Source organism: Daphnia magna, linkage group LG3 (genome assembly GCF_020631705.1).
Source record: "Daphnia magna isolate NIES linkage group LG3, ASM2063170v1.1, whole genome shotgun sequence".
In the NCBI taxonomy this organism is placed as follows: Eukaryota; Metazoa; Arthropoda; class Branchiopoda; order Diplostraca; family Daphniidae; genus Daphnia; species Daphnia magna.
This window is the reverse complement of record NC_059184.1, coordinates 12,907,663-12,932,490: the sequence shown is the minus strand read 5'-3', so window position 1 is coordinate 12,932,490 and position 24,828 is coordinate 12,907,663. Positions and strand designations below refer to the sequence as shown.

At 39.9% G+C, this 24,828-nt stretch overlaps 7 protein-coding genes and 1 long non-coding RNA gene across 10 annotated transcripts; 6 read left to right on the top strand and 2 right to left on the bottom strand.

Moving 5' to 3' along the window:
* Positions 1-98: 98 nt before the first annotated feature.
* LOC116919027 (ragulator complex protein LAMTOR3-A) lies at positions 99-1,234 on the bottom strand. Its single transcript, XM_032924878.2, has 7 exons — positions 1,108-1,234; positions 973-1,007; positions 822-880; positions 698-761; positions 558-630; positions 315-498; positions 99-238 (listed from the first exon to the last, which is right to left on the bottom strand). The coding sequence occupies exons 1-6, from the start codon at positions 1,111-1,113 to the stop codon at positions 361-363; spliced, it is 375 nt and encodes a 124-aa protein (XP_032780769.1). The 5' UTR covers positions 1,114-1,234; the 3' UTR covers positions 99-238; positions 315-360.
* Positions 1,235-1,753: 519 nt separating this feature from the next.
* On the top strand, positions 1,754-4,385 carry LOC116919026 (glutathione hydrolase 7). The gene is made up of 7 exons (XM_032924876.2): positions 1,754-2,105; positions 2,185-2,336; positions 2,410-2,819; positions 2,885-3,181; positions 3,250-3,442; positions 3,531-3,856; positions 3,915-4,385. Exons 1-7 carry the CDS (start codon positions 1,944-1,946, stop codon positions 4,091-4,093), a joined length of 1,719 nt encoding a protein of 572 aa, XP_032780767.2. The 5' UTR covers positions 1,754-1,943; the 3' UTR covers positions 4,094-4,385.
* Positions 4,386-6,997: 2,612 nt separating this feature from the next.
* Positions 6,998-12,552, top strand: LOC116919022 (zinc finger protein GLI2). Of its 2 annotated transcripts, none has more exons than XM_032924874.2 (8): positions 6,998-9,069; positions 9,133-9,226; positions 9,377-9,459; positions 9,648-10,444; positions 10,512-10,673; positions 10,830-11,073; positions 11,151-11,288; positions 11,576-12,552. In XM_032924874.2, the coding sequence occupies exons 4-8, from the start codon at positions 9,668-9,670 to the stop codon at positions 11,647-11,649; spliced, it is 1,395 nt and encodes a 464-aa protein (XP_032780765.1). In that variant the 5' UTR covers positions 6,998-9,069; positions 9,133-9,226; positions 9,377-9,459; positions 9,648-9,667; the 3' UTR covers positions 11,650-12,552. The 2 variants fall into 2 exon arrangements, with proteins under 2 accessions (XP_032780765.1, XP_045027406.1); XM_045171471.1 differs by having other exon boundaries at positions 6,999-9,069; positions 11,136-11,288.
* Positions 12,553-13,381: 829 nt separating this feature from the next.
* On the top strand, positions 13,382-16,445 carry LOC116918864. Its single transcript, XM_032924651.2, is given in 10 exon segments — positions 13,382-13,590; positions 13,654-14,068; positions 14,125-15,172; positions 15,231-15,349; positions 15,416-15,485; positions 15,573-15,651; positions 15,713-15,885; positions 15,971-16,148; positions 16,220-16,244; positions 16,246-16,445. Coding segments are annotated over 10 exon segments (2,292 nt in total). The 5' UTR covers positions 13,382-13,462; the 3' UTR covers positions 16,303-16,445.
* A 414-nt stretch (positions 16,446-16,859) lies between these two features.
* LOC123470609 lies at positions 16,860-17,310 on the bottom strand. Its single transcript, XR_006644404.1, has 2 exons — positions 17,202-17,310; positions 16,860-17,142 (listed from the first exon to the last, which is right to left on the bottom strand). It is a non-coding gene; the product is annotated as an uncharacterized LOC123470609 (long non-coding RNA).
* LOC116918865 (F-box/LRR-repeat protein 21) lies at positions 16,998-19,138 on the top strand. Of its 2 annotated transcripts, XM_032924654.2 has the most exons (6): positions 16,998-17,134; positions 17,188-17,413; positions 17,481-18,231; positions 18,288-18,452; positions 18,542-18,608; positions 18,675-18,816. In XM_032924654.2, exons 1-5 carry the CDS (start codon positions 17,095-17,097, stop codon positions 18,575-18,577), a joined length of 1,218 nt encoding a protein of 405 aa, XP_032780545.1. In that variant the 5' UTR covers positions 16,998-17,094; the 3' UTR covers positions 18,578-18,608; positions 18,675-18,816. The 2 variants fall into 2 exon arrangements, with proteins under 2 accessions (XP_032780545.1, XP_032780544.2); XM_032924653.2 differs by lacking the exon at positions 18,542-18,608 and having other exon boundaries at positions 18,675-19,138.
* Positions 19,139-19,477: 339 nt separating this feature from the next.
* Positions 19,478-21,024, top strand: LOC116918858. The gene is made up of 4 exons (XM_032924649.2): positions 19,478-19,690; positions 19,786-19,928; positions 19,999-20,284; positions 20,358-21,024. Exons 1-4 carry the CDS (start codon positions 19,568-19,570, stop codon positions 20,394-20,396), a joined length of 591 nt encoding a protein of 196 aa, XP_032780540.2. The 5' UTR covers positions 19,478-19,567; the 3' UTR covers positions 20,397-21,024.
* A 1,819-nt stretch (positions 21,025-22,843) lies between these two features.
* Positions 22,844-24,730, top strand: LOC116935016. Its single transcript, XM_045171142.1, has 6 exons — positions 22,844-22,981; positions 23,312-23,627; positions 23,689-23,828; positions 23,886-24,027; positions 24,093-24,313; positions 24,378-24,730. The coding sequence occupies exons 2-6, from the start codon at positions 23,498-23,500 to the stop codon at positions 24,708-24,710; spliced, it is 966 nt and encodes a 321-aa protein (XP_045027077.1). The 5' UTR covers positions 22,844-22,981; positions 23,312-23,497; the 3' UTR covers positions 24,711-24,730.
* The last annotated feature ends 98 nt before the right edge of the window (positions 24,731-24,828 follow it).

The following is a 24,828-nucleotide window of genomic DNA, read 5'->3' as shown; positions in this document are numbered from 1 at the left end:
TTTTAAAATAACTATTCATGAGCTATATGAAAGCAGATCCAAATACGACAATTGGATGCAAAATTTCTTCCAACACAGCTAGCACTAAAGGCAAACAATATTTTCTCAAGTGTAATTAGACACGTTCGTTTTGTTTTTGCCATATGGTATCGGATGACTAACAACGCCATTGGCCACGGCTCTATCAGCAATGATGATATTTGATCTAACTGACAGATAAGGTCAAGAAATATACGCCCTATACAGCGGAAAGAAAACACAACAATGGTTGGAAGAATAAACTTATGTTTATACTGATGAAAAATATTCCTCACTTTAGATATGATGCAAATTGTAACATAAATCAAATTGATGTTTTCCTCATGTTTCAACAACTGCTTGAGCTAGATCATTGACAACCACTGATAGGTCATTTTCCAAGTTAACCAGCTGCCCAGTGTTTGCTGTTTTGCTGGCAATCAGATTGATGGTTAGAGGATTCTTATTTATTTGGATTACCTATGACGGAGAGAATAAACTGTAACTTTTATTTATATTTATTTTCCTGTAAATTGTACCTGATAATTTGAATAGATAGAAATTATCTTGTTATTTTTTCCCACACCGAGCTTTCCAGCTTGATCTGTAGCCCTGTGGGAAAGTAAATGGAGCTTTTTAAAAATATAGTGGCAATGATATTCGAGAAACAAGACATTACATGGCTGAAAAAGTTGAAAGGTAGCTTGGCCTTAGGGCCATTTCTGGTGCAGAATCAAGCGCCACTAGTCAGATCAAATAATTTATGAATTTTAGATAAACAGAAAACAGAGATATTTATATACCTTTGACTAGAGGGACACCATCTCGATCAGTTATGACAATAGCCAAGAGGCCATCCACTCTTTAAAAAATATAATTAGCACACAATTATTAAAAGTAATTTAGAACTAATCTTCTAGAAAAGTTTTCACTAAATGATACAGGTTAGCTTACCGCTGTAAAATACAAGCCACATACTTTCGTAATTCCTAGAGAAATCAACAAAATTACAATCAATGAATTGAATCCCATCAAACATAAACGTATGAAAACATTTAGATGACATAAATACACGCCCACAGATATTACCTCCATTAGCTAAAGATATGATTTTAGGACCACAACATAAACAGTATAACAGCAGCAAAAGTGGTCGGCAAGTGTCAAGAGTAATCAAGTCATTGCTAGCAAAACGCCATCTTTTGGGAACATCTATCAGTAAGATCGATATCATGATTTCTATTTTGTTGTTGTTGTTTGGCGCGAAAATTGTTCGTACCCCACTAACTTAAACGTTAGGGGATTTAATGCCCTATTGATTTTGGTTATCTTTTTTCGAAGCTCCCACTATATTATACATTCTAGTCAATCGGATTTACATGCATTTCTTTACCGAAAAGAAATCTGAACGTGCATGAAGAATCACGAGCATGAAGATTTCTTGTGGCAGTTGACACAGCTACCTTACAAGATCATTATCATAAATTACACTAGGATTGGTACTGGCGTAAACAAAAAAAGCGATACACCAGATCTCCATCCAATCCAATATGAATTGTTCTGCCGATCATTCAATTGAATATGTAACAAAGAAATGTTCAGGTTGAGGAACACCGATAGACTGAAGTAAAGAGAGGGTAAAAAATTACATACTGGTGATACCACGTGCCAATAATTTTTCTTGAACGCCATCTAGTGAATTGTCGGTTAAGATCTTAATTGAAACAAAACAACACGGGTGTGTTTCAACCATCAAAATCTCGTCTACAGGTTTCTCTACTCTTTGCTTTTAGCTTTCACTTTTATCAACTCTCACTGAAAGTTCATAAGCTGTTTTCCCGAACCCCATTTAGTTTTTCAGCTCTTAGTAGTGAACTATTGTGATATGTTGTTGATTGTTTGAATTATTTATCAGTATATTTAAAATGGAAACAATCCCTCTTTCTCCAACCAACAGAAAACCAAGGTTTAATTGTTGTGCAGGCCAACAAAATGATGGGTTAAGGGTTATAGTATTTTGTTTTGGAGTACTTTGCATTTGCGTCACAATTGCCTTAGTAATCAGCATCTATCTCGGTGATCCTGAGGTATGTCTTTTGTTCCAACATTTAAAAATGTTAGATTACTATGTGCTCGCATGAATATTTTTCTGTGACTTGTATGCAGGTAATGCCCAGAGGTGCAGTCGCAACAGACAGCCAACAGTGCTCTCAGATTGGTGTTGATACCCTACAGTTAGGGGGTAACGCCATTGATGCAGCAGTTGCTAGTATGTTCTGCATGTGTGTTGTTAATCCTCATATTACTTCACTTGGAGGGTAAGTTCAAATATTTTAAAGAATAATGTTTAGTTATGTGCCCCAGTGTTATAATTGCAATATTAATTGATAGTGGTGGAGCTATGATAATATTGAATCATTTGACTACAAAACCACCCATAGTCATCAACTTTCAAGATGCAGCACCCGGAGCAATCAATGTATCCTCCATCATCGATGGCCAAGGACCCGGTGCTGTGGGAATCCCGGGGTTGATAAGTGGCTTATGGGAGAGCCATAAGAAATATGGCAAATTGAAATGGGCAGACATTTTACAGCCGTCCATTCAGTTAAGTAATCTTGGAATGAACGTATCATCTCAGCTGGCTGGAGCTGTACAAGGAATTCTGGATAAATCTGCATTACGCCGATCACAGCTCTTCTTTCCCAATAATATACCCTTGGCTGAAGGCCAAATAATCCGCCAACCTGCCTTGGGCAAACTTTTAGATTCTCTCGCCCAAAGTGAAAACGGTGCCGAAGGTAATTCGTAATTCTATTACGTCATAATTGCAGATAAAGTATCCCGTACTTTTCTTTATTTTTAGAATTTTACAAAGGAAAATCAGGTATGAAATTAGTTAATTTTATGACAAAAGCGGGGGCCGACTGGACAATGGAGGAGATGGGAAAGTATCGAGCCAGGGAGGAATCAGCAATTACAGGAGTTTATGGAAAAACAACTCTATACACTAGTTCCGCCCCAACGTCGGGCCCTCAGCTCATTTCACTTCTTAATATCCTGTCCGGCTTTGGATTCTCACCAAAAGATTATTTTACCCTGGGATATACACACGATTTGATCGAAACCATGAGGATGACACAGAACCAAGTTTCAAAATTAGGTATTTATTCAATCGAAAATATCGCGACGTCTCTGTCCTAAATACATTTTTCATTTCAACCATAAAAGGTGATCCAGTGTTTGGGAATGCCGTTGCATCGATTGTCGCTAAGATGACTAATCTGACATTAGCCAACGAAGTGAGAAAGCAAATTCATCCAAATGTCATGCTTCCTGAAAGCGATGTGCCTTTAATGTCGGAACCCGCCGCTTCAGCCGTGTCCGTCATGGATAACGAAGAGATATACGTTGCTATTGTCAGGTATTTCTTTCATTTTCCTTTTCAACTGTCTTGTCAGTAGTTGTTTATGCAAATCTAACTATTCTTTTCTTTTCTGGTATACTTTCAGCGGTTTGAATTCAGTTTTCGGTGCCCACCTCGTGACCCCTGATGGTTATGTGCTGAATAATGCAATGACCAGCTTCTACGATGATCCTTCTCTGCCGGACAACTTAGGTGATAAAGCAGGTCAGCGTCCGTTGCAAGGACTTTTACCTGTGGTTGCAACCGAAACGGGTGGCCGTTGCGGGACACGTTTCGTCACCGGCTCGGCTGATGCCACGCTGCTTGCTCAAGTCATCATGAATATCCTCCAGTTTAACCAGACGGCAGCTGACGCCATCCGCTCGCCAAGAATCCATGCAAAACCGCAGAATTTTAACCTTGACCTAGAAGGTAAATCAATTTTCATGTTTAGAGCCACCATTTTTAATTCTAATAAATTTCTCGAAAGATGTGCCACAAGCAAAACTGCCAGATATGTTGGTCGATTCGCTTACAAAAATGGGCCATACAATTTTACTCCGTCATCCACCCTATCCGTCCGTTAACGTGGTGCTCAAGAATGGCGATGTCTTGTCTTCGCAATCTGATGTCCGCGGTGGCGGCTACGCCGTGAAATACGGCCCTTGAAACAAAAAAAAATCTCCTTTTTCGCTCTCGCTCTCTGTGACAGTTTCCAATTATTATGGAACAACGCATCGCACGAATAACTGCCTCGTAAGATCTTTAAACCCAAAAAAAACCATCTCTGCACAACTTGTTTCTTTGTTAAACCTCCGTTTTGGTAATCCGTTTTCAAGCTCGCAATAACTCTGCCTTTTGTTTTATAGTTTTTCAAGTCTTCCCGTTTTTATTACCCATTTGATGTAGCCACATAGGCAATAAAGAAAATATTCGGTTTCCTTTTTGGAAGACAAACTAACGAAGACGAGCAACACGAAAAGACATTTTTCTTTTTTCCTTTTTTTTTAGTGGTGTGGCTCTCTGGTGTCATTGCTTCCCACTCCGTCTCCGATTGCAGGGTCGTGAATGGTAAATCACGCGACAAGTGTGTGTGGCAGTAGTTGAGCGAAGAAAAGAAAAGTCGGGAGAAAAAAAACTTGAAGAAAGAGGGGTGACTCTCTCAGTCTCCCGCGAAATGCAAATGCGACGCCGCGCACCCCCACAAGATGATGTGGTCGTGCACACAGCCACGCCACCCCATACCAACGCAGCTGTTGCGTGTCATTTAACCCTGTTGTGTGTGCATCGAGCCCCGTCTTCACCACCCCCTGCGCCGTCGTTGTCTTTGTTTCCAATTTTTCCTTAACTGTTTCAAACAAAAAAAAAGAAAAAGACAAAAAAAAGAAATGTAAATGGCAAGTGCGATCGCCATAGGCCGAAGGTCCCATGTTAGAAGATCTAACGTTCTTATACGAGAGCCATAGGATTTAACATTTGACCCCAGCACCTCGACACGAAAGGCGTTCACCCTCTTCGTCGTCAGACCAATAGATCACTGCCAAAGTGAGGAAGAAAAAGGGAATAAGTCGAACAAGAAAAGAAAGAAAACAGCAGCGCCTGTCAACGTGTGATGGTAAAGAGAAAAAAGGAATAAGGGATGCAGTCGCAAAGTGTACTCGGTTCATCATAAGATTACACTCGGTTTGTTTTTGTGGGTTAAGTTGACCAAAAAGAGGTAGTAGACACACTCTGGCAGACATAAGAGAGCCTTTGACTGAGAGCTTCTCAGTTTGCTGACTTGCTGCTCAAAATATAAAATGTCTGGAAATAAGAATCGAAAAAAAAAGGGGGGAACACCCCCTCTTCTCTCTCGTTAAAAGGCCACAAATTGTTGCAAAGCAGATTGGGTTACAATTTGACGCGCGAATTGCTCCTTCATTAATCATCATCAACGGCCTTTTTCATGAAAAACAATTAATCTACAACGACCTTAAAAAAATTCGATTCGTGCTACACCAAAATGCGGTGGCATCAGTAGTTTATTTTTTATTTTTAAGGAAAGCCCGAGTGTTGAAGAGTTGAGTATAAACAATGGCGCGGCATGCAGACGACGTACGCGCGGCCTATGAAATTGCGTCAGGCGAACATCAACGAGTCGCGTGGGGTCGTCATCATCACCCCCTCACTTGTTCTGTTGTTACAATGACAGGTCCAAGCGGGCCCAAAAGAAATGGGGAGCAAAACCGCAGCTTGAGCCTGACGATATATTATATTCTTGCCTCCGTGCACAAGTTCATAAACATCTAGAAAAAGAGAAAAAAAAAAAAAATAAGGAGAAAACATTTTGGAAACCTAATCGTCTCTATGTAGCCAAATAGTTATGTACGGTTTAAAGTGAAAAAAACGAGACACAAGAATTACCCCCAACGGCTTGTCACTACGTGCACGTGCATCATCTCTTAGTCCCGCTGCAGCAGACGACATATGAATGCTTGATGTGCGTTTAGCGGGACTTCTTAAGTTTGAAAAAAAATTCCCATTCAAACTCATTCGAATCAATTATTCAACTATAGTTTTAAATTTTAGTTATGTGAAATCGTTGGTATTTTCTGAATATTTCAACAAAATCACCGTCCCATCTGCTCTCAATAGACTGGAGCCATCCACCGACTTTTGGCGAAATTTGGACATGAGTTCGCTAATTAGTTGAGCGTTTGCCCACTCTTCCCCTATTTTTATTTAACAGAGAAAGATGCCGTACTGGAACGTGATGGATGGGTCGGCCCTCTTGAATATCTCCTGGGCACCCTTGATTCTCAACTGACACATGTGGCTACGTAAAAATGCAGTTTTTACAATGTTCTTTTCATTTTTCGTTTACTTCATTTCTTTTTAGGAAGAAGGGCAAAGTTACGAGCAACGCAGTCGGAGTGAGGGGGAACCAGGAGCCTCTGGACTACTGGATGGCTGCTGGAATGTTGTTAGTCATGTTTGATAACTGATGGCTGACAATGTAATCCCCCAACAGCGCATGGTATTTTTCATTTCTTTTTCGTCAGCGGGACTTGTGTGTGACGAAGACGTTTGACCTTTCGCGCATTTGTTTTCAGTCAACATTTCTTTCGGGGGTGACCGTTTCAACTGTGGGAAAAAAGAACCTGCAGTTGTGACACCGGTTGAGCTCCGAGTAACACAATTTCCAAGTTTTTTGACAAATTGCGTTGAGAATTCATCAATTGAAGACGCCATCTTCTTTGGCAAGTCGAAACTCCTTGATGAATATTTGTTTATTTTAATGATCTTAGTTTTCTTGGATAAAATTTGCATTGACCCGAGGGACATTGAAATTCATGAGTCCTGAGGAAAATAAGAAAAAACAAATGATCGCCCATCCTCCAAATTTTGTCTGTCCTTGGATTTTATCTGCACGTCTTGATTTTTAGAGAAGTGGTAAGGGAAATTGAAAAAAAACACCAGCCCTATCGTTTCTCCTTTATGCAAAATATCGTTTGCTGCCCCATCCCTATCTCATTATCTCAGAAACGAACAAGGTCAGTTTTAGTTTTTTTTTTACTCTTTTGTTTCAGTACAGTCAGAGTTTCATTCGCGAACGGAAGGGTTCTTGTTTCGTCATCCGTATTCAGGATGCCACATGTTGACCGAGCAGGTGACTCGAATCAGGTTCAAGAATTTTTTCAATCATCGCAGCGCTAAGTATTAGTTTTTATATCTTTTGCTTTCGACTGTTATGAAAATTGCAAAGTTTTAAAGTAGAGAATTCGTAAGTTTATGGATTTTTGATCCTCCTTCCCGATAATGGCCGATTCTTGTTAGTTATTTAAATTACCGTCCGTTCTCTACCTTAAATGATTTTATATAATTATTTCTGTTATATCGATACAAGTTTTGAAAATTGTCTTCCAAAGTTATACAGCCATCAGTAAATTTGTAAATGTTTAACAATTTTGCGAATCGCAGTTTTCAAAATAACGCGTATCGCTGATCCCCGCTGGATGGCGTGCTATTCGTATGGCTGTCCGTTTCTATGCCTAGTTGAAATTAATCTATTTATCCGTCGAGTGTCAACACAAATCCGGTGTGGTTCATCAAATATTTTTCCCAGTATACGTTTTAGTTAACCATCGGATCTTTGCGGTCTTTCGTTTGTCTTTTGTTTTTGTTTAGGTTTTTTGTTTTCTTGAATTTTCGGGAGCTTTGCGGCAATGTTAACAAGCGGTTTCATTTTCGTTCAGCATCTGCACGGATTCTTGACTTTGTCCCCCCCTCCAAAAAAAACGAAGAAATTTTTTTTTCTTAAGGAACATAAAAATTCAAGAAATATTTTCCATTTTCTTACTGGAAGATGAACGAGCGGCTGGTGTCAAATATCAACTTTGGCTTTCTTACTTAACGATTTCAGCTACCACTACGCATCACCATCATCTCTCCAATAACGATCCGGTGCGTATTTGGAGCTAGAAAGCGCTCTCCATTTTTTAACTAAGAGAGATCATATGATACAATTATTGGAGGATATCTGAAGAAAGGAGAGAACTTTTAAAGAATATCACATAATGACGTAATGTGTATGCTAGTCGCATTACGGCTTTTCTTCTCTCTTTTCCTTATGGTGTACGAGGGAGATCATCAATATTTGCGTCCAGAGTGTCAACATGTTTCGCCCTCCCCTTGCTATCATTATACCCAACTGAGAGAATAGCGTTGACCAAATTTCGACTTGACTGCACTCGGCAATATTTCTTCAAATGTCACATGATTGAAAAGGAACGTTTTCAATTGAATAACATCACGTTTGATGTTGAACTTGGGGGATATTTGACCACGTATTGGGTTTCTAACATCATCGATCAAGCACAACTCACATGACTGTTTTTGACCGTCAAGAAAAATAAGAGGCGTAGGGTTCATTCGGGGCCATCTTTGGTATGTTAATTGGACACTAGAATTGTGTGTGTGTGTGTAGTCAACGTGCAACATGAGGACCTTCTTTTTTTGCTTATAAAAAGATGCTCTTGCACTCGGCTGCTTAAAGTGGTCATAACTTTTGTTCTTTCTTTTAACACTCGTATATATTTATACTTGTCTTTTCGATATATTTCCAAGTTTAAAAAGAAGAAAATCTCTTAGTGTGTGGGGAACGCATCATACGCTGTTGGCATGTGACTTGTCTGTACACCGGCAAAGTATTAAAACAAGAAAAAAAAAAGTCATCCATTATCTCAGTGCTGGCGTGTAACGAGACACTCTGCTGCTGCTCCAGCTCCTGCAGCCTCATCTCTCGTCGTCTCCAAACCGGCTCATATATACAACAGTGTGTGTGTGTGTGTGTGTACAGAATAATATACACACAACCCGGCGCGATCGGCTCTGCCTTCTTATACATCCTTTAAAAAAAAAATGTATTAATAGCTTGTCTACTATAGGAAAACTCCAGCTTTTTGATGTTTTTCCTTTTAAAAAATCATGAAAACGTTCATGTTAAAAAGGAAAATAAATTGTCACTTTATGTACTGTGTATGTCGCCAGACACGCGGTATTCGGCTATTGCACGCAGGACAACCGGTTCTATTTATATACCATGGAACATGTACGCAGTTAGTGGGCCCAATTTTTCGTGAAAAGGCACGGATCTATTATCTCAAGTAGACGTCAACACTTGATTGTTTTCTACATTTTACCCTTAATTTTCTATTTTGTTTTTTCAGGTATTCAGATGCATCCATAATCTACATGTATGCAAATCAGCAGAAATATCCAGCCGAAATGATATTGACCGTAAATTTATACTTGAAGAAATGGGTAAATGCAAATTTTTAAAAATTAACAATATGGAAGTAATCAGTTACTTGTGATGTACAATAGAAGCAGAGCGTAGCATGTAACAGAGCAGAAGAGTCAAATGAGGGGGAGGGCGTTGACATTTATTTTTCCCTTTTTTTTCTTTTCCAGAGACCGGCTCATTTTCCAGCCAATAGGATGAAGCTTTTAGCTTCGGAGGGGCAGTGTTCCAGTACTATCCTCACACGACTAATGTAATGAACTCATTTAACTCTATGTAGAGCATATAGGGTCTCCCTCCTCCCATAGTCCCTTTGCATCTGTATATATTTACACCCGTGCACAATCTCCGTGTCAAACAGTAGTCTAACGAATGCCGATGAGTCAACATCGTCTTTAAAAAAGAATCTTTTTTTTTTTTTGCCCGCCAACGACCTGCTAGACTTCTAGGGGAGAACAAAAATGTTTCCCGAAATCATCAGCCACTCTACGGAAGATCCTACACATTTCGGTGTTTGTTTTGACGGTTTAGCAGAAACATCGTCACAACCGGTGAAATTACCTCCGTTGAATCTCTACTGGCCACCTCAAGAGCAGATGATAGTTAACCGTCCGATCGAAGACCCTCTGTGCAGCATGTTGGACGACGTCTTCATGGACAATTATTGCGCCGATTTGGGTCCTTCGCAGTTTATCGATCAGGAATTGAAAGAAGAAAATTTGATGGTTGATTTAACAAGTCCACTTCACGATCATCACGACTCTAACGGATTCTATTCCGCTGGATTCGGCAGTAGTTATAGCGGAAGCGATTGGATCATCAATTCACCGACCACATCGAGCGTGAGCACGTGCGGAGATGCCGACAGTATGACGCAATCGCCGTTCATGACGTCACCTTCACAATATCATCAAACTTTTCAATTCCCTCCCGTTCACGCGACGGACAATGAAGACTGGCCCGGGCAAATGGCTGCCGATGAAGAAGAAGAAGAAGAAGAAAATGTTAACGACGAAATCACGGTGCTTCATTGTCGTTGGGTCGACTGTAAAGGTTGTTATCAAACGCAAGAAGAACTCGTCCAGCACATTGAACGGAGTCACGTCGATCAGCGTAGGGCCGAAGATTTCACTTGTTTCTGGGCCGGTTGTCCTCGTCGTCATCGTCCGTTCAACGCTCGTTACAAGCTGTTGATTCACATGCGCGTTCATTCTGGAGAGAAACCTAATCGCTGCACGGTACGTAAACCTACAAAACAAAAATGAATTTTCGAGTGATTAATTTTGTATTGGTATCCGGTTATAGTATAATGGATGTCTAAAGGCTTTCTCGAGATTAGAGAATTTAAAAATTCATCTAAGGTCACACACGGGTGAGAAACCTTACCTGTGTCAATATCCGACATGTCGCAAAACTTTTTCTAATAGCTCCGATCGCGCCAAACATCAACGCACTCACATCGACACGGTAATTCAATTTACATATTTCCCCTTAGAAAATCCAAAAATTCAAGTTTGGGAATTAATTTTGAAAGACTTGAAGGGATCGTTTAATTGAAAATGACATTGATTGATGCGTGAATTCAACAGAAGTGATGGAATTTTTATGATTTGACATTTCCAGAAGCCGTACGCTTGCCAAATGCCGGGCTGTTTGAAACGCTACACGGATCCGAGCTCGTTGCGTAAGCACGTCAAGAATCACGTGGCCAAGCAATTGGACCATACCGTCAGCCAGCCGCGTAACATAAGCAACGCTAACGGCGGCCAAGATGCCGACAAGCCATCCCGTCGTGATTCCCGTCACGGATCGACTTCATCTTCCATCAGCGGCTACGAAGAGTCTCCCATCGATTGGGAACATGGCGGTAAGTCTGATACAATTATTCACTTGCATTTTCTGTATTTTTGATGTTTTATTTTGACGTAGTTTTTGCATCATCAGCTCGCAATGAAAGCCATTATTACGCCGGAGATGAAGCGTTGAGCTCTTCGGCCAGTTCGGATGAATCTTCAGCCCAATTGCTGGATGAAGGAAGCCTCCTCTTTTCCGAAATGAACCGCTTCGTTCATGATGAAAATGGTACGTGTATTTTTTTGTTTTTTCCCCCATTGGATATACTTTATTTAGCCACGCGACTCGAGGGTTCGTAAGGACCCGTGAGTGACACGCAAGACGCAGCTGGGGGTGGGCCAATGGAGTGGCCATGGACCCACAGCACGATCGGGAGCGTGCTATGTGTGCCTCTGCAAAAACTGTGTTTCCATTTTTAACACTAAAGCGACCCCAACTTTTTTATTTTTAAGAAATTTTTTTTTTTAAACTTGTTTTTAAAACAAATGGCCTTTTTTGTGTGTCTATTTTATTAGGTGTTTGGCTGTTCCCTACCATTGGAGACGATGTGGAACGCCTGTGTGGTCTACCATCGTCCTGCTTTGTTTAGACAACTGCCCGGCTCTTTCTTCACTTGGTTGCCTTGTGTTTATACGATGATGCTCGGGCTTGGAAACTTTGTTTTTTTTTTTTCTTCTTGTCGGTCTTTATTTCCATCGCAATATGTGGGTCTTTCATTATCTGATTTCCATTCGTATTCAAAATGACCACAGCGCGCCTGCTAATGGTACAATTTGAATATCTCGACTAAAAGAATGCGTCTTTCTTGAGAAAAAAAAAAAAAATCAGCTGCAATATGATCTTGTTTTGTACAGTGTGTGCAATGATGAACGGAATCTTTATTTTGTTCTTTTTTTTTCAATTTGAAAAAAAAAAATTTACATTAACTTGACCAGATCTCAATCGAGTCTTTCGCGTTGCGGCGACAAGCCTCGCGTTCGTCGAGCTACTCCAGTGATTCTCGTATCATGTTTGCAAATCGTTTTGTTAACTGTTTTAGCGCCAAAGTCGAACCCGATCCTTCTCTTTTTTGCGATATGTAATTGCCATTTTTCAACAAAAAAACAAAAAACAAAAACAAAAAAAAAAGATGTATTTGCATTTGTACGTTTTGTGTATTGATGGGTGTGCCACCAATACGTAAAAACGTGCCAAATCACACTGGTAGGTCCATTCCTATCTGAAAAATTGTGTGACATTCGCGGCCTTACTTGTGTCTTTCATTACAACTCAGCAACGCTCTCTACCAATCGATGATACGTTCTCGATTTTGGGGCCTTAAATAAATTCATTTAGTATTACAACTACATATTTTCCCTGGATTTTTAAGTACTATGAGATGTTGCTCAAATGGTGCTTTCACTCGCGATTTTCTACCGTTATTGTTTCTTATATGTGCCCCTGTGTTGTGTGTCTGGTGTCCGCAATACAAGTTCCGGTTCATTTTTCTAAACACTTTGCTGACTTGCTGACCCGAGTGAAGTATTAGCTGATTTTCGGACTGTGTGTGGGTTGAACAACGTTTCCATGCATAAAGGTGTACGTGTAATGAAGCTGTGAAGGGGAAGTGGACTTTGTAATGAGTTCTTATGTCCGCAAGGCGGTCCGAAGTACGTAAGTCATTTCCTACCATCCATTAGAATGAACGTTTTTTGAGGTCGTGTGGTACTTTTATGTTTTTGTTATTTCACGCTGAAAGAAAATGAATGTGTCGATGCATTCATGGAACTTTCGAAGCACAGAAAGAAGCAGTAACACAAATTAAAGATTTATGACAAACGCATACGCTGAGCTTATGCGAAAAAGTCATTTCTATTACATTATACAGCATCATAATCCATCCAGGAAGGTCGTAAGTAAATCACGTCACACTCGAGGGCGAGGATGTGATGAGAGGGAAAAATGAAGACATTAAAAAAATTAAATTAACATACGCAAAATAGGTGAAAAGTGCTACTCTACGAAAATGAGAAGGAGGGAGAACTTTGAAAAATTGCCCCAAATTACGTGACGTCCATCATGAACGCTACTTAAATGGACGACCTAATAAGGTGCCGGCTATTTTTTAATTACTCAGCCAAGTTGGCAACCTAAGGCAAAACGAGAACATTTACAGAATTATGATTATTATTCTCTTATGCGAAAAATGAAAGTATACTTATTTTTCCTAAACATTTATTAAAAATCCCCGAAATAATTTTCAAGGGCTCTTAAATAGCCTTGGGTACATTTTAAAGGTGGAAAAGTTTTCTTAGAACGCTCCACAGTATCCAGTGAATCAGAAAGAAGCAGGTGTGTGCGCATCTTCATTGAAAACTATACATCTTTCTGCTTCCGAATTGATAGCTCAATCAAGTTTCATTATGAAAGTATTCAATCGAACTTTCACCGTCCTCGCCCTCCTTTTATTTGAATTTATCATTAAAGAATCGGTAGCGTCATCATTAATTGAACAACCGTTTCTGACCTTCCACCCCAATTCATCCGAAAGGTAAAACTGTGCAACTATCGTTTTAATTGGAATCTAATTTAATAATTTTGCATTTATATCAAGCTCAAAGAAAGACAAGTTTTTGATTCACAAATGCTGCGGCCCAGATCAAGTGTACAATTTCAATTGGGAAGAAGATGTCGCTGATCGTAAAGATCGTTGTGTTAAATATTCCATTACGAGTAGCCATCCTTCACTTCAAACAAATGCAAACTCGCAGCAAATTTTCTTTGGAACAGAACAAACTATACCACCCCAATACGGCTTTGAAAATGTCATAATCGACCCAGGGTTTCCACGGAACTGTACCCCTGATCGTTACGGGAGCACGTTAATCTTGCTAGAACCAGACACGAGGATGGCAGACCTTTTCTATCCAATTGCAGCTGGGCAGCTTTTAGTGCCTCATCGATTTTGGGTCTTGCATAACGACGATCATTGCATAGAGGATTTTTTCGTAGATGGAAATTTCGACAAGGTAATTCTTAAGACATTCTATCTGAGTCGTACGCTTAATGCTTTCTATTTTTTTAGGCTAGAAGAGTTGCGTTTATTTGCACATCCCATGCCCGTCCTTTTCCGACAACTGCTATTGACATCCATGGAAAGTTACAACTAGATTTCGTTGGAATGAACGTTCATGTAAAACTGTCAGAAATGTCGGGACGGAAAGTCGTTCGCAAGTGCTGCGACCGGCACGAAGTTTACTCACGAAATTTGGTTTGCATAGATAACAAGGCAGCTGCAACACAGTTCTTTGATGATCTTCAGCTGTCGGAAAGCAGTCAGCTATTTTTTCGTTTCGGCTTGCCTAATTGCGTTCATCCTTACAAACATCGACAACGAACCATCGAATTCCAATTGACGTCTAACGGGAGTTTGGAAATCCAGCCAAACAATCAGCTAGTGTCCATTGAACTCTATTGCATGGAAGACATTGTCTACACCGACTCTACTGGTTTACCCATAACATCAAACCTGGCCATATTCTGCACTGATAAATTAGAAGTTTTACCTGAAGCAAAGGCGACTGTTACTAAGCCACCCCCTGATACGGTTCACGAGGCTGGTCACTTCGAAGTGAACAGAACCAAAATACCCAAGTGCTGTCCAGCTGGGCACATAATGAATGACGAGGAGCACACCTGTCAACAATTTAATTTGGGAAACGCGGAATTGATTATTTCGCACGCTCTTAAGAACCACGTCCAGCAGAATTACAACATTTCCAGCATCTTAGTTTCAAATTCTTCACTATCGTGTCAGCACAGTAAAGCCATTGCTTTGAAACCAAACCGCCATACTTTATTCGGGCAATTGATATTTGAATCCAATAGGGAAAATGAACTGTCCCTTTTGACGCATTTTTACATTGAAAACTATTGGGACTTTAAAGTGAAGCATCAGCCTTTCTGCCTGGATCTTACGCTTCTCCGGAATGAAAAGGAAGTTTTCTATCAGCCTCAAGTTTTCCATTGTACATCGCAATCACGCGTTTCGATTCATTATCCAATCCTTCTGTGTATCTCGGCCGTGGGATTATTAACCACTTTTATAATCTATTTTATTGTCCCCACCTCAGGTAATAATTTTAACACGTTTGTGTTAACGTTGACATCCATAACAAAGACATTTTTTAGGTTCGGCTAAGTTAGTTACGTCTGGTTTTGGAGGTGGAAGTAGAAGAACCAGAGTTCAAACCATAGCCCAGATGTTGACTGGAAGGATTTTGCTCTGTCACATCATCACATTGTGTCTGGTATGTTTTTTAAAAAATTAACAGAGTTAAAAAGGCTAATGGTGACTTTTAAATTGAATTATTTAGACATTCACTTGTTTGGCAATTGTTCAACTAGAGCTCGTACCACAAGGCCAAACCGCCTGCGTTTTTATGGGTAAAAGTTATTCGCATAATAATTTTCCATTTCCTGATGCGAGTGAATTATTTATAGTTATATTTAATTATTATTTATTACGTATAGGTTTCACTATTTATTGGGCATCGATTGCTTCATTTTCGTGGTTGACGGTGTACTGTTTCGATTACTACCGTATTTTTAGGTACGGGCAACATACAAATAATTTTATTCGTTAACCTAAAAATGTATTTTCCTATTTTCAGTGGGTCGTTCAAGGTATCGAACGAAATGCTGTTCATTCCATATTCGGCATTTGGTTGGGGTTTCCCTATTTTGGCTGTCAGCATTGCAACAGTCGCTCAATTTCAGTCGACGCAGCTTGGAGTTTCCAGCATTTTCAATCCCAATATGGGTCTTTTGAAATGCTGGTTTGCTGGTTCGTTATACTTTTAACCTCACTTGAGCAATCGTATTTGTTTAATTTCATGATTAAGAAAGCAAAACGATTTTTGTTTACTTAGATGGCACGTCGGCGTTGATTTTCTTTTACATTCCTGTTGGTTCCTTGTTATTGTTTGACATTGTCTGTTTTCTAACTTTACTTTTCAATCCTAATCTGATGCATTGCTGGAAAGAAAAACAAGGATTGACAATGCGTACTAATCGAAACACATCGAAAGGTTCAAAACAAGAACAAGAGTAAGTCATCCAATGTAACAAAAAAAACTTCCCTGCTTACATTTACTTAATTTCTTATGTTCAAATTTTAGCATTAAAATGGCATTAAAACTTTTCTTCATCACCGGAATTCCGTGGGTGTTTGAATTTGCTGCTTGGCTTCCGTTCTATCTGAGCAAGGATTCTTTTTTGCGAGTTAACGCCGTTTATTTCTTCGAGATCAGCAATCTACTCAACTCTTTACGTGGCATCGTCATCTTTGTCATTTTTATTGTGTTTAATCGAGATGTACGTCGCTTCTTATGGCCCCGTATCAGAAGGATCTTTTTTCAAGTGGATTCTGCCATCGCTGGTCGTACCCGATCTAACATGGAAGAACCTTCCACGACATCCTTCGCAACTCAGTCGACATCAACATCGGTTTCAATTAATCGGTTACCAAGCAAACAAGTAGATGGAAATGTGTAGACGAAAGGTGGCAGTACTTTGACGTAAGTAGGCTAAAATTGAAAAAAACCAGCACATTCCGGAATCGAAATTTTTAATGCAAAAGATTCATTTGGTAATAGTTTGATTCGATAGTTAGTAGCCATTTTCACTTTCGTTCTTTCATTCTTATGAAAACTATGTTCTGCTTCATACATCAAATTCCGGAGATACTATTTAACCAAGCTTGTTGAATTTGGTGTTTCTGGAAAGTAACGCGAATGCCAAAAAATAATAAAAACATCGTTAGATGGCGCAGAAGTCTATATCCAAATAGCAAAACACATTTTGGAAAAGACGAAACATATATTCGCATTCACTGGTCGGCGAAATGTCTTATTTACTGTAATGTATTTTGATTTTTTCTCGTTGACTATCTATTGGTGAGTGCTGCAGAGTTTCACAAAACGCGGTCGATCGTGTGGTCGAATTAGGTAGTCATTTTGTAATCAGCTGGATAAAACCAGTAAGCTCCACTATTATGGTTGGCGCAGCCTGGAAACAAGACAACCGCGGCAAAGGTAAAAGCCTAAATTGAGTAATCAATCAGTATTTTATTCCAATTTTCGAATAGGAATATACGTTGACCATGAAGCCACTACTGGTGAAGAAGAAGAAAGAGAATGTTATGTGGAAGACAAGAGTCAAGGCAACTGGGCAGAACTTCCTGACTTGGTCATTGAAAGGATCTTTTCCTATTTGAATAATGAAAAGCGTTATTATAGTTCCTTGGTTTGCAGAAGGTGGTATCAGGCTTTTCACCTGCCATATGTATGGTCTACATTTGTGCTGGAAGATCGGTACTTCATAATAATAATAAACTTAGACACAAGACCAACATATTTTAATAATTCTTTCTTTTTTCAGTGTTTTATCCAGGAGGCGTTTCAACTACCATTTGGGCTGGCAGTATACTCTAGATCACTACAGAGCCCAAATATTTTTGTACAAAACAGCCAAAAATATCCGTACTCTTATTTTTGCCCCCATGTTGAATTTTTTCAATCTTTTTGAGGTCATGAATATGCTCTCACAATTCAGTGAACGATATCCAGGGTCACTTGATAACATTCATACACTCAAGTTTACTTTTAACTGTGACATGGCCTTTCGAACAGAGAACGCTATTTACGGAACTGGCGGTCAGCTACTGCAGGCACTTAAAAAGCTCATGTCTTTTCTACCTGGCCTCACCAGCTTAGAATTGACCAACTTGCTTTTGGACAGTTCCGAAGCGCTCTATCTCTTGGACGACGTTTGCTACACTAGATGCCTAAATTTGCATTCACTCACTCTAATCAATTGCACCAAAGTTCCTTGTCGGCTTCTCCATCCCGGCGCCTTCCTCCGGTTGCATTCGCTCCGTATCAGCCCACAAACACTAAGCCCTGATTTGCTTTGGCTCATTGGCTGTACCAAATTGCAACACCTTCATGTCATTCAAAACGCATATACCGAATCATGTTACAGCATTGACTCTAAAGCCTGGACCGAACTGAACCAGAAAAATCCGGCGTTAAAAGTCCACTTGAAATCGACCGGCAAAACTAAACGAGAAATTATTTGGCAGGAACGCGCCCCAGTGTCATCCATTTTATACAATTCTCGCTATTCCAAAGTGAGTTTCTCATCTACCATGTGAATTTCCCAATGTTATGTCATGATTTATTGCAGGTGACTATGCCAAGTATTCTAACTGTCGTCGACCTTTACCGCAATCGTCTGAAAGTCTACGGTCATTTGGGCCTACCTCGTTTTCATACATCCAACAGTTTCCAGCATCGGATTGACATGGCTTTGATCACTCTCGTTCGGGAATGTCCCAATCTACACACTCTGGTAAATTCGTTCCATCTCGATGGATTTCTGTATGAGTGGACTTTTGTACTAAACATATCAGCATGAACTGGTGCTGCACGCCATTCCAGACATTTTTCAGGTTTCTTAACTCCTCTGGTGAATGAATGTTTGCATGGACGTTGTAGTCTTTTCTAGGTAAATGTTAATCCATTCAATTGTGTACAGCATCATTCGTCTTAATGAGAAAATGGACTACAACAGGTCATTCGCGAGAGAATTTCGACAGCGACGCTGATCCTGCTGGTCAGTTCGGCCAATTGCAACAGTTTGCGGAGGCTGTACGTTCGCCGTAACGCTTTGCTTCTACGTGCTGATTGGCCACGTAGCCTCGAATGGACTGAGGACTACTATAGCTGGCTGAAAACCACTTCGAGGAGCTACGAAGCAACACAGGTAGAAGTATCAAATCAACTCAGACAGCCTGATTGGCAAGCATTGAACGACCAACAGTTCAAAATTTTGAAGGTGAATGTCGAGGTAGATTCTTGCTAACTCCCGCTGCCCTTTGGATTTTTCCCTATTTTAGAAACCCATACCTATTACGTTACCTTTACCTGTAAGAAAAAAAAGACAAAGAAAAAAGAAACGCTATCCTAAGCCAAAATCATTATTTTGCCGTATTTTGCCCATGTAATAAAGATGTCAATACATCATATCTACCTAGATCTGGACTTGGGACTGTAACTGTTACGCAGATGAATTAATATGTATTACTACGACTTGTTTAGTTTTTAAAATCGTATTTCGAATATTAATCGAGTCCTTGATGAGACAATAGGCGCCACGGGTGGGGAAACACGCTCTGCACGCAATCAAAGAAATACCTCGAGGGCAAACACTATATGCACGCAGGCTTTATTATGTGACGAGTGTCTTTCCCGCTGAGACTGGTGGCAACTGGATTGCGCCACTACAAAAAAAATACAGGTAAGCTAGAAGGCAACAAGCGGCAACTAGCAGCAACTTTCACGTCGAGAAAACGAGGGCTAGGCCGAAGTGATTGGGTCGTTGTGTTTCAGTCGTTCAGTGCCTTTCCTGCTGAAAGGACGTGTCGTATTCGTTGTGCTTCTAAATCATTTGAACCAGGGTCTACCATGCAAGTAACTCGATCGCTTGCGGATATTTTGGAAAACAAACCGCAGCAAAAAGAGATAGACGGTCTGTCGAACGCGGCAGCTGTTCAGATCTTTTCCGGTCTGGGATGTATCGCTCTACAGGTAAAAAACAAAAAAACAGTGTTTGTCGTCAACACCTGCGGCCTACGCCCTTCCGGTATGTATTCAACAGACCATCTATTTACTATGCCCTGCAGGTATTCCTGTTGGTTAATTATCACGATGCGGACGAGAGCATGCAACACAATGGCAATACGATTTTCACGCTAGCTGTTGGATCGTTTGGCTTGATCGCTGGAATATTCGGATGTTTTGCCAAAGTTTCACGGAAATGGTTCAAGTAAGACAAAGACTCGGTGCTCGTGGAAAACGTTACGGACGCTTTATGTTTCTCATTGTTTCCGTTACAGTTACGCTTACCTGGCCACGTCCTTGGGTGTAGTGTGTTCTAGCATATTGTACTTCCTCGCCGGATATTGGGATTTCTACAACGCAGTCAAAGATTCGGGAAAGTTTTATTACATCACAGTTAACAATCATACGGAGCCAATTCAACCAACTTTACCGTCGGACGACGAGCTCCATTTTTGGCTGCGCGCTGGACTTTTCCTTTGCGTCATCGTCTTGGCGCTATTCAGTTTAGCCGGTATGGCTATCGTAGCCTCTTACCGTATCTGCAACGGAGGATGGACTAAGGTGATAGAGGTTTCCTTTTTCTTCGATAGATTCAAGCCTTTTGGTTTTAAAGATTCAACGTTTTTGTATGCAGAAGGAAGATTACAAGAGTCTGCTGGCCCAGCAAGAATAATCCGTCACTTTCCAATACCTGTAGGGTAGCTGGGATGTCGCTGTTAGTCCTCCATCTCCTGTTTTCTTTTTAGTGCAAATCCATTAATTTTTAGTGACATGCAAGAGAGGTCCTTGTACATAGACATAGGAAGATGAACGCGTAAAGCACTCTTGTCATCCAGAGAATCTCATTTTCAATATACTTTGTTGTATTAAAAAACAAATGTATGTTAAGATAACCCACTTAAAATGACCAAGTTTCATTCACGATTGATTGCACGACATCCCTAATAAGGGGTCCCTTTTTCACACAAAACAAAAAGTATTTAGAATAGAGATCTAGCACTCAGCTTTCATTTCGAAACCGGTCCCGAAAGGTGTTCCAAAAGAGAATGTAACCTCGAGACGTGACAAATGCTTTTTTTTTCTTGTTGTTCTCAACAAGATGAGGTGCATCTAAACTCGACAGTCATGGTTCCCAGTTTGCATTCATTCATCATCAGGTGCATTAAAAAATTTCGTAAAGTTAACCTTGGTTGCGGAATTCCGTGTTGCCCACCTTGAACGACTGGCTGCTACTTAGTCATTTCCCAGTGATGAATGTGCTATTGACATATATTCGTTGAAATGAATTTTTGTTTAACCTCCTCGTTGCCATTTCAAGGCTATTAGAAATAATCACTTTACTTTTAAAGCAAGGGATATTTATGCGAGCTTAAAATGCAAACAAACATAAAAGAACAACGAATGCCGAAAAACTATCGTTATCGTTTGAGGTCGGCACCTTTTAATTTCATTCGTTTGACGTTTTGCTACCTTTAACTTTATTTGGTGGTTCAAGGTGAATTTATCTACCGCGTAGCATAAGACGCTGTAAAAAATACTGTGGATAACTTATCAAGTTCTTATGTGATATTTCTGTAAGAAAAGGTATACTTTTTTGGTATAGCTGCTCATCATTATTGCATGTCGAGTATGCGATAGAATTCAGGTCAAAAACGGAACCACTTTTCTACGTTAGCATTTGGGATGTCGTCAGTCGTCATGGCAACAATGCAGACATTGTCACCATTATGGATATTTTTTCTGAGGGCCAGTTCTGTGGTCTGGAAATGATTATCGACTAGCAAAGTATGTCTAGATGAACGGACTACAAACGTGAGGAGTCGAACAAGACAATTTCGAAGCCTTGTGGAATTCCTAACCACTCGACCAGAAAAGATAAAAAAGGCTTGTAAATGTATGGCTGGTTGATTCGTTTAGAGGATCAAAATACTCACGAGGAAAGATTGATTCTGACATCACGTCACAGTCTAACACCAACTAACCGTGTCACAATAGGCCACACGACAGACCACATGTTTGGGTAATACTATTTATTAGGGATTCAATTTTCATATTTCATAAGTTTCAAGTGCTGCAAAAACACTTTCTTTTTACTGAAAATAAAGGGATTCTTGTGATAATTAAGGAATTGTTAAGTGTCGTCAATTCTACTTCTATGTATGTAGTCGGTCCACGTGTCAGGTTTTGTGTTCTAAAAATTCGATTATTCCTTCAATATTTAAATTTAAATATGTAGCCTTTTCTACATTTTGAACACCAAAAAAAAAACCTTGACTTTAAGGGGCAGGGGACGATTCGACCTGAAATAATTCCAAGGCCATTCACTTCCTCACCCATCCCCAGCGTTTGAAATCTTTCACAAAACCCATCCTGGGATTGGGAATAATGGCGCCTGTGGTCACTGAAAATGTTTCAGTTTAATCATAAAGTATGAATAATGATTAGTCATACTTTGTTGTTCGTACTTCACGATTTAATTATGCAAACAAATCTTTCACAAAATCCCCCACGGGATTAAGAATAAAGGCGCCTATGGTCACTGAATACAAAAGTATGAATATAATTAGTCATACTTTGTTGTTCATATTTCATGATTTAATTATGCATAAAATGTGTATAAACGTCTGCGCCTTATGCAAGGAGATTAAGGCAACTGCTTTAGCCTGCAAATGAACTTTGCCATTTGATACCCTCAGAAGGTATCTATACCGCATTTGTAATGCAAAAGAATGCATTTTTTTTGAAATTGTAATAAGCAGAGCGTTGGCAAGACTTTTCGTGAACTCATTATTTCAGCTACAAGAGAATGTTTATTCAGCCGAAAATTAAAATGCAATACTAAATTGGATACAGTTGGTACTAATTATACCGCACCTTAGCACGATTGTTTATATTGTTTCGTTAATCAAGTTCCATGGACTTGCTTGAAATGGGCTACAAAGCGTACGCAACTCTGTCGTAACCTGTTGTAGTCATATTTCTTTAAGGAAAACCACACAAAAAGCTAGAAAATCAATGAAATTAGTGTACCACAATGGACCCCGAAACATGATCCAATCAGCACAATGCAAGGGAATTGCTGCCAACCATTAATTTAATTATTCTGTATGCAGGTTTTGCCAGAGACCAGATTAATCGAAAATCTGGCGACACTGTTTTTTTTTGTTACTATTGTTATAAAGTTCTGTTCATGTTGGTACTTGTCCCGTAGTCTTGCTTAAACTTTAGCCCCAATACCTATTGGCCCAGAATCGACAGGTACAGCTAATAAGACTGATTCCAATAGTTTGCATTGTTTTCCTTCCGGGTGCCCTAATTTCAAAACTGAAACTGGGATTGGAGTTTAGCGTGAATTTAGATTATTTTACGGGTTTTTTTGGTCTTTTTTTATCATTTTCATCGGTTGTTCGGATTTATGATATTTCACTTTCACAATAAAAAACAATAGCTTGCGTTAGAAATTTTTGGAAGTTAACATCTTTTGTCTTTTGGCGTTACTCCCCTGTTAGAACTGTCGTATATGAATGTTTCACTTTTTTACCTTTAAAATTTTTAAATCATTCGCCATCGAAAAACATTGTGTTTCAGGTGCCATTTTTCTACACTTGGAGCGCTATTCGGCCTATGCTATTTACTACAGGCATCAGCTGATGAAACGGTAGGCGCCAGATGGCCCGTTAAGTGTCAGTGCTCAGGAATCGGCGCACGTGTTAATTTTAGGCCATGAAAATATAAGAGTTTAAGTTAAGTGGTTAAGAGTAATTATAGTAGATCATGGAATTACCCAGCGCCCAGAAGGAGTTTGTGGAAATCCTGCATCAAATCAAGGATCCAGCAACACTTCATGGGTTTTTAAGCTGGATTAAAGAAAACTGGTTCTCGGGCGACAGTAACTTGAATATCGGTAAAAACTTCTTACTCTTGCTGTCGCGTAAGCTGCTATTGTGGTGTGTTCATTGTTATAGGTAGCCATGAAACTGCTGTTCTTGTTAATGGAGTAGAAGCCGAGGAGCTTCTCGAAAACATTGCAATAGACCTGAGACAGCTTCTTCCAATGGAAGCTCAACTATCTAATGAAACTATAGTATTCCCGAAGATAGGCAAAGTATTCAGGAAAAAATATGTTAAACGTAACATACATACTTATCACTTTTTCTTATAGAATGCTGACTGTCACCCTGCTACAACAGTAAATGTTGATGGCTTCCTTTATGACGACAGGCTAGTAGATGCCTTATGTGACGAAGGAAAACTACCCAAAAGTTATTGTACCTCATGTGGTTCCAGAGACACAAAACCATTAAGTGAATCTTGAATTTGAAACATTTATTAAGGCTTTTTAATTTTTTAAATCTGATTTTGTTAATAGCTTTCATTTCACACTCTGCTTCTCGGGAAAACTTGGCTCATGCCTTCAGGAATCTTCTTCCTGACTTGGCAGGGAAACATCTACTGGACATTGGTTCTCGTTTTGGAGCTGTTTTGTTTGGTGCTTTTGCTTACTCACAAGCCAGCAGGATCACTGGAGTGGAAATTAATGCAGAACTTGCAGCACTATCACTCTCTATGGTTCATAAATATAACATGCAGGTTAAATGGATATGCATGATAGGATTTTCTGGGAATTCGTTTTTTTATCTATATAATTTTGCAGTCTAGAGTTGAAGTCTACACTGGCGATATTCGCCAATTCGCTCATTTAGTCTCCTCTGCGGACGTGGTGGTGATGCACAACGTTTTTGAATTTTTTGCTCCATTGGATGTGCAACGGGACTTGTGGCAAGTTCTTAGACAGCTCATTAAACGTGGCGCCCTCATGCTGACGTCGCCCTCGCTCGAACAAGCTCTTTCTCCCCTAAACACCAATATTCAGCTGGAGCAGTGGGTGGAACATCTGACTCATCCGTCTAACACTGCATCCATGGATGACGATGATGAAGATTCCGTTCCTGAAATGGATTTAGTACATTTGTACCGCGTGCTGTAATAAACCGGCATACCGACAGATGGCTCAGTCGTGGCTTTTTGGCTCGTAACAGTTCCTTCCAACGCGCACAATCGGGTAACAGGAGGACGAACGAGAGAGTCGGATGGAAGAGGTGGAG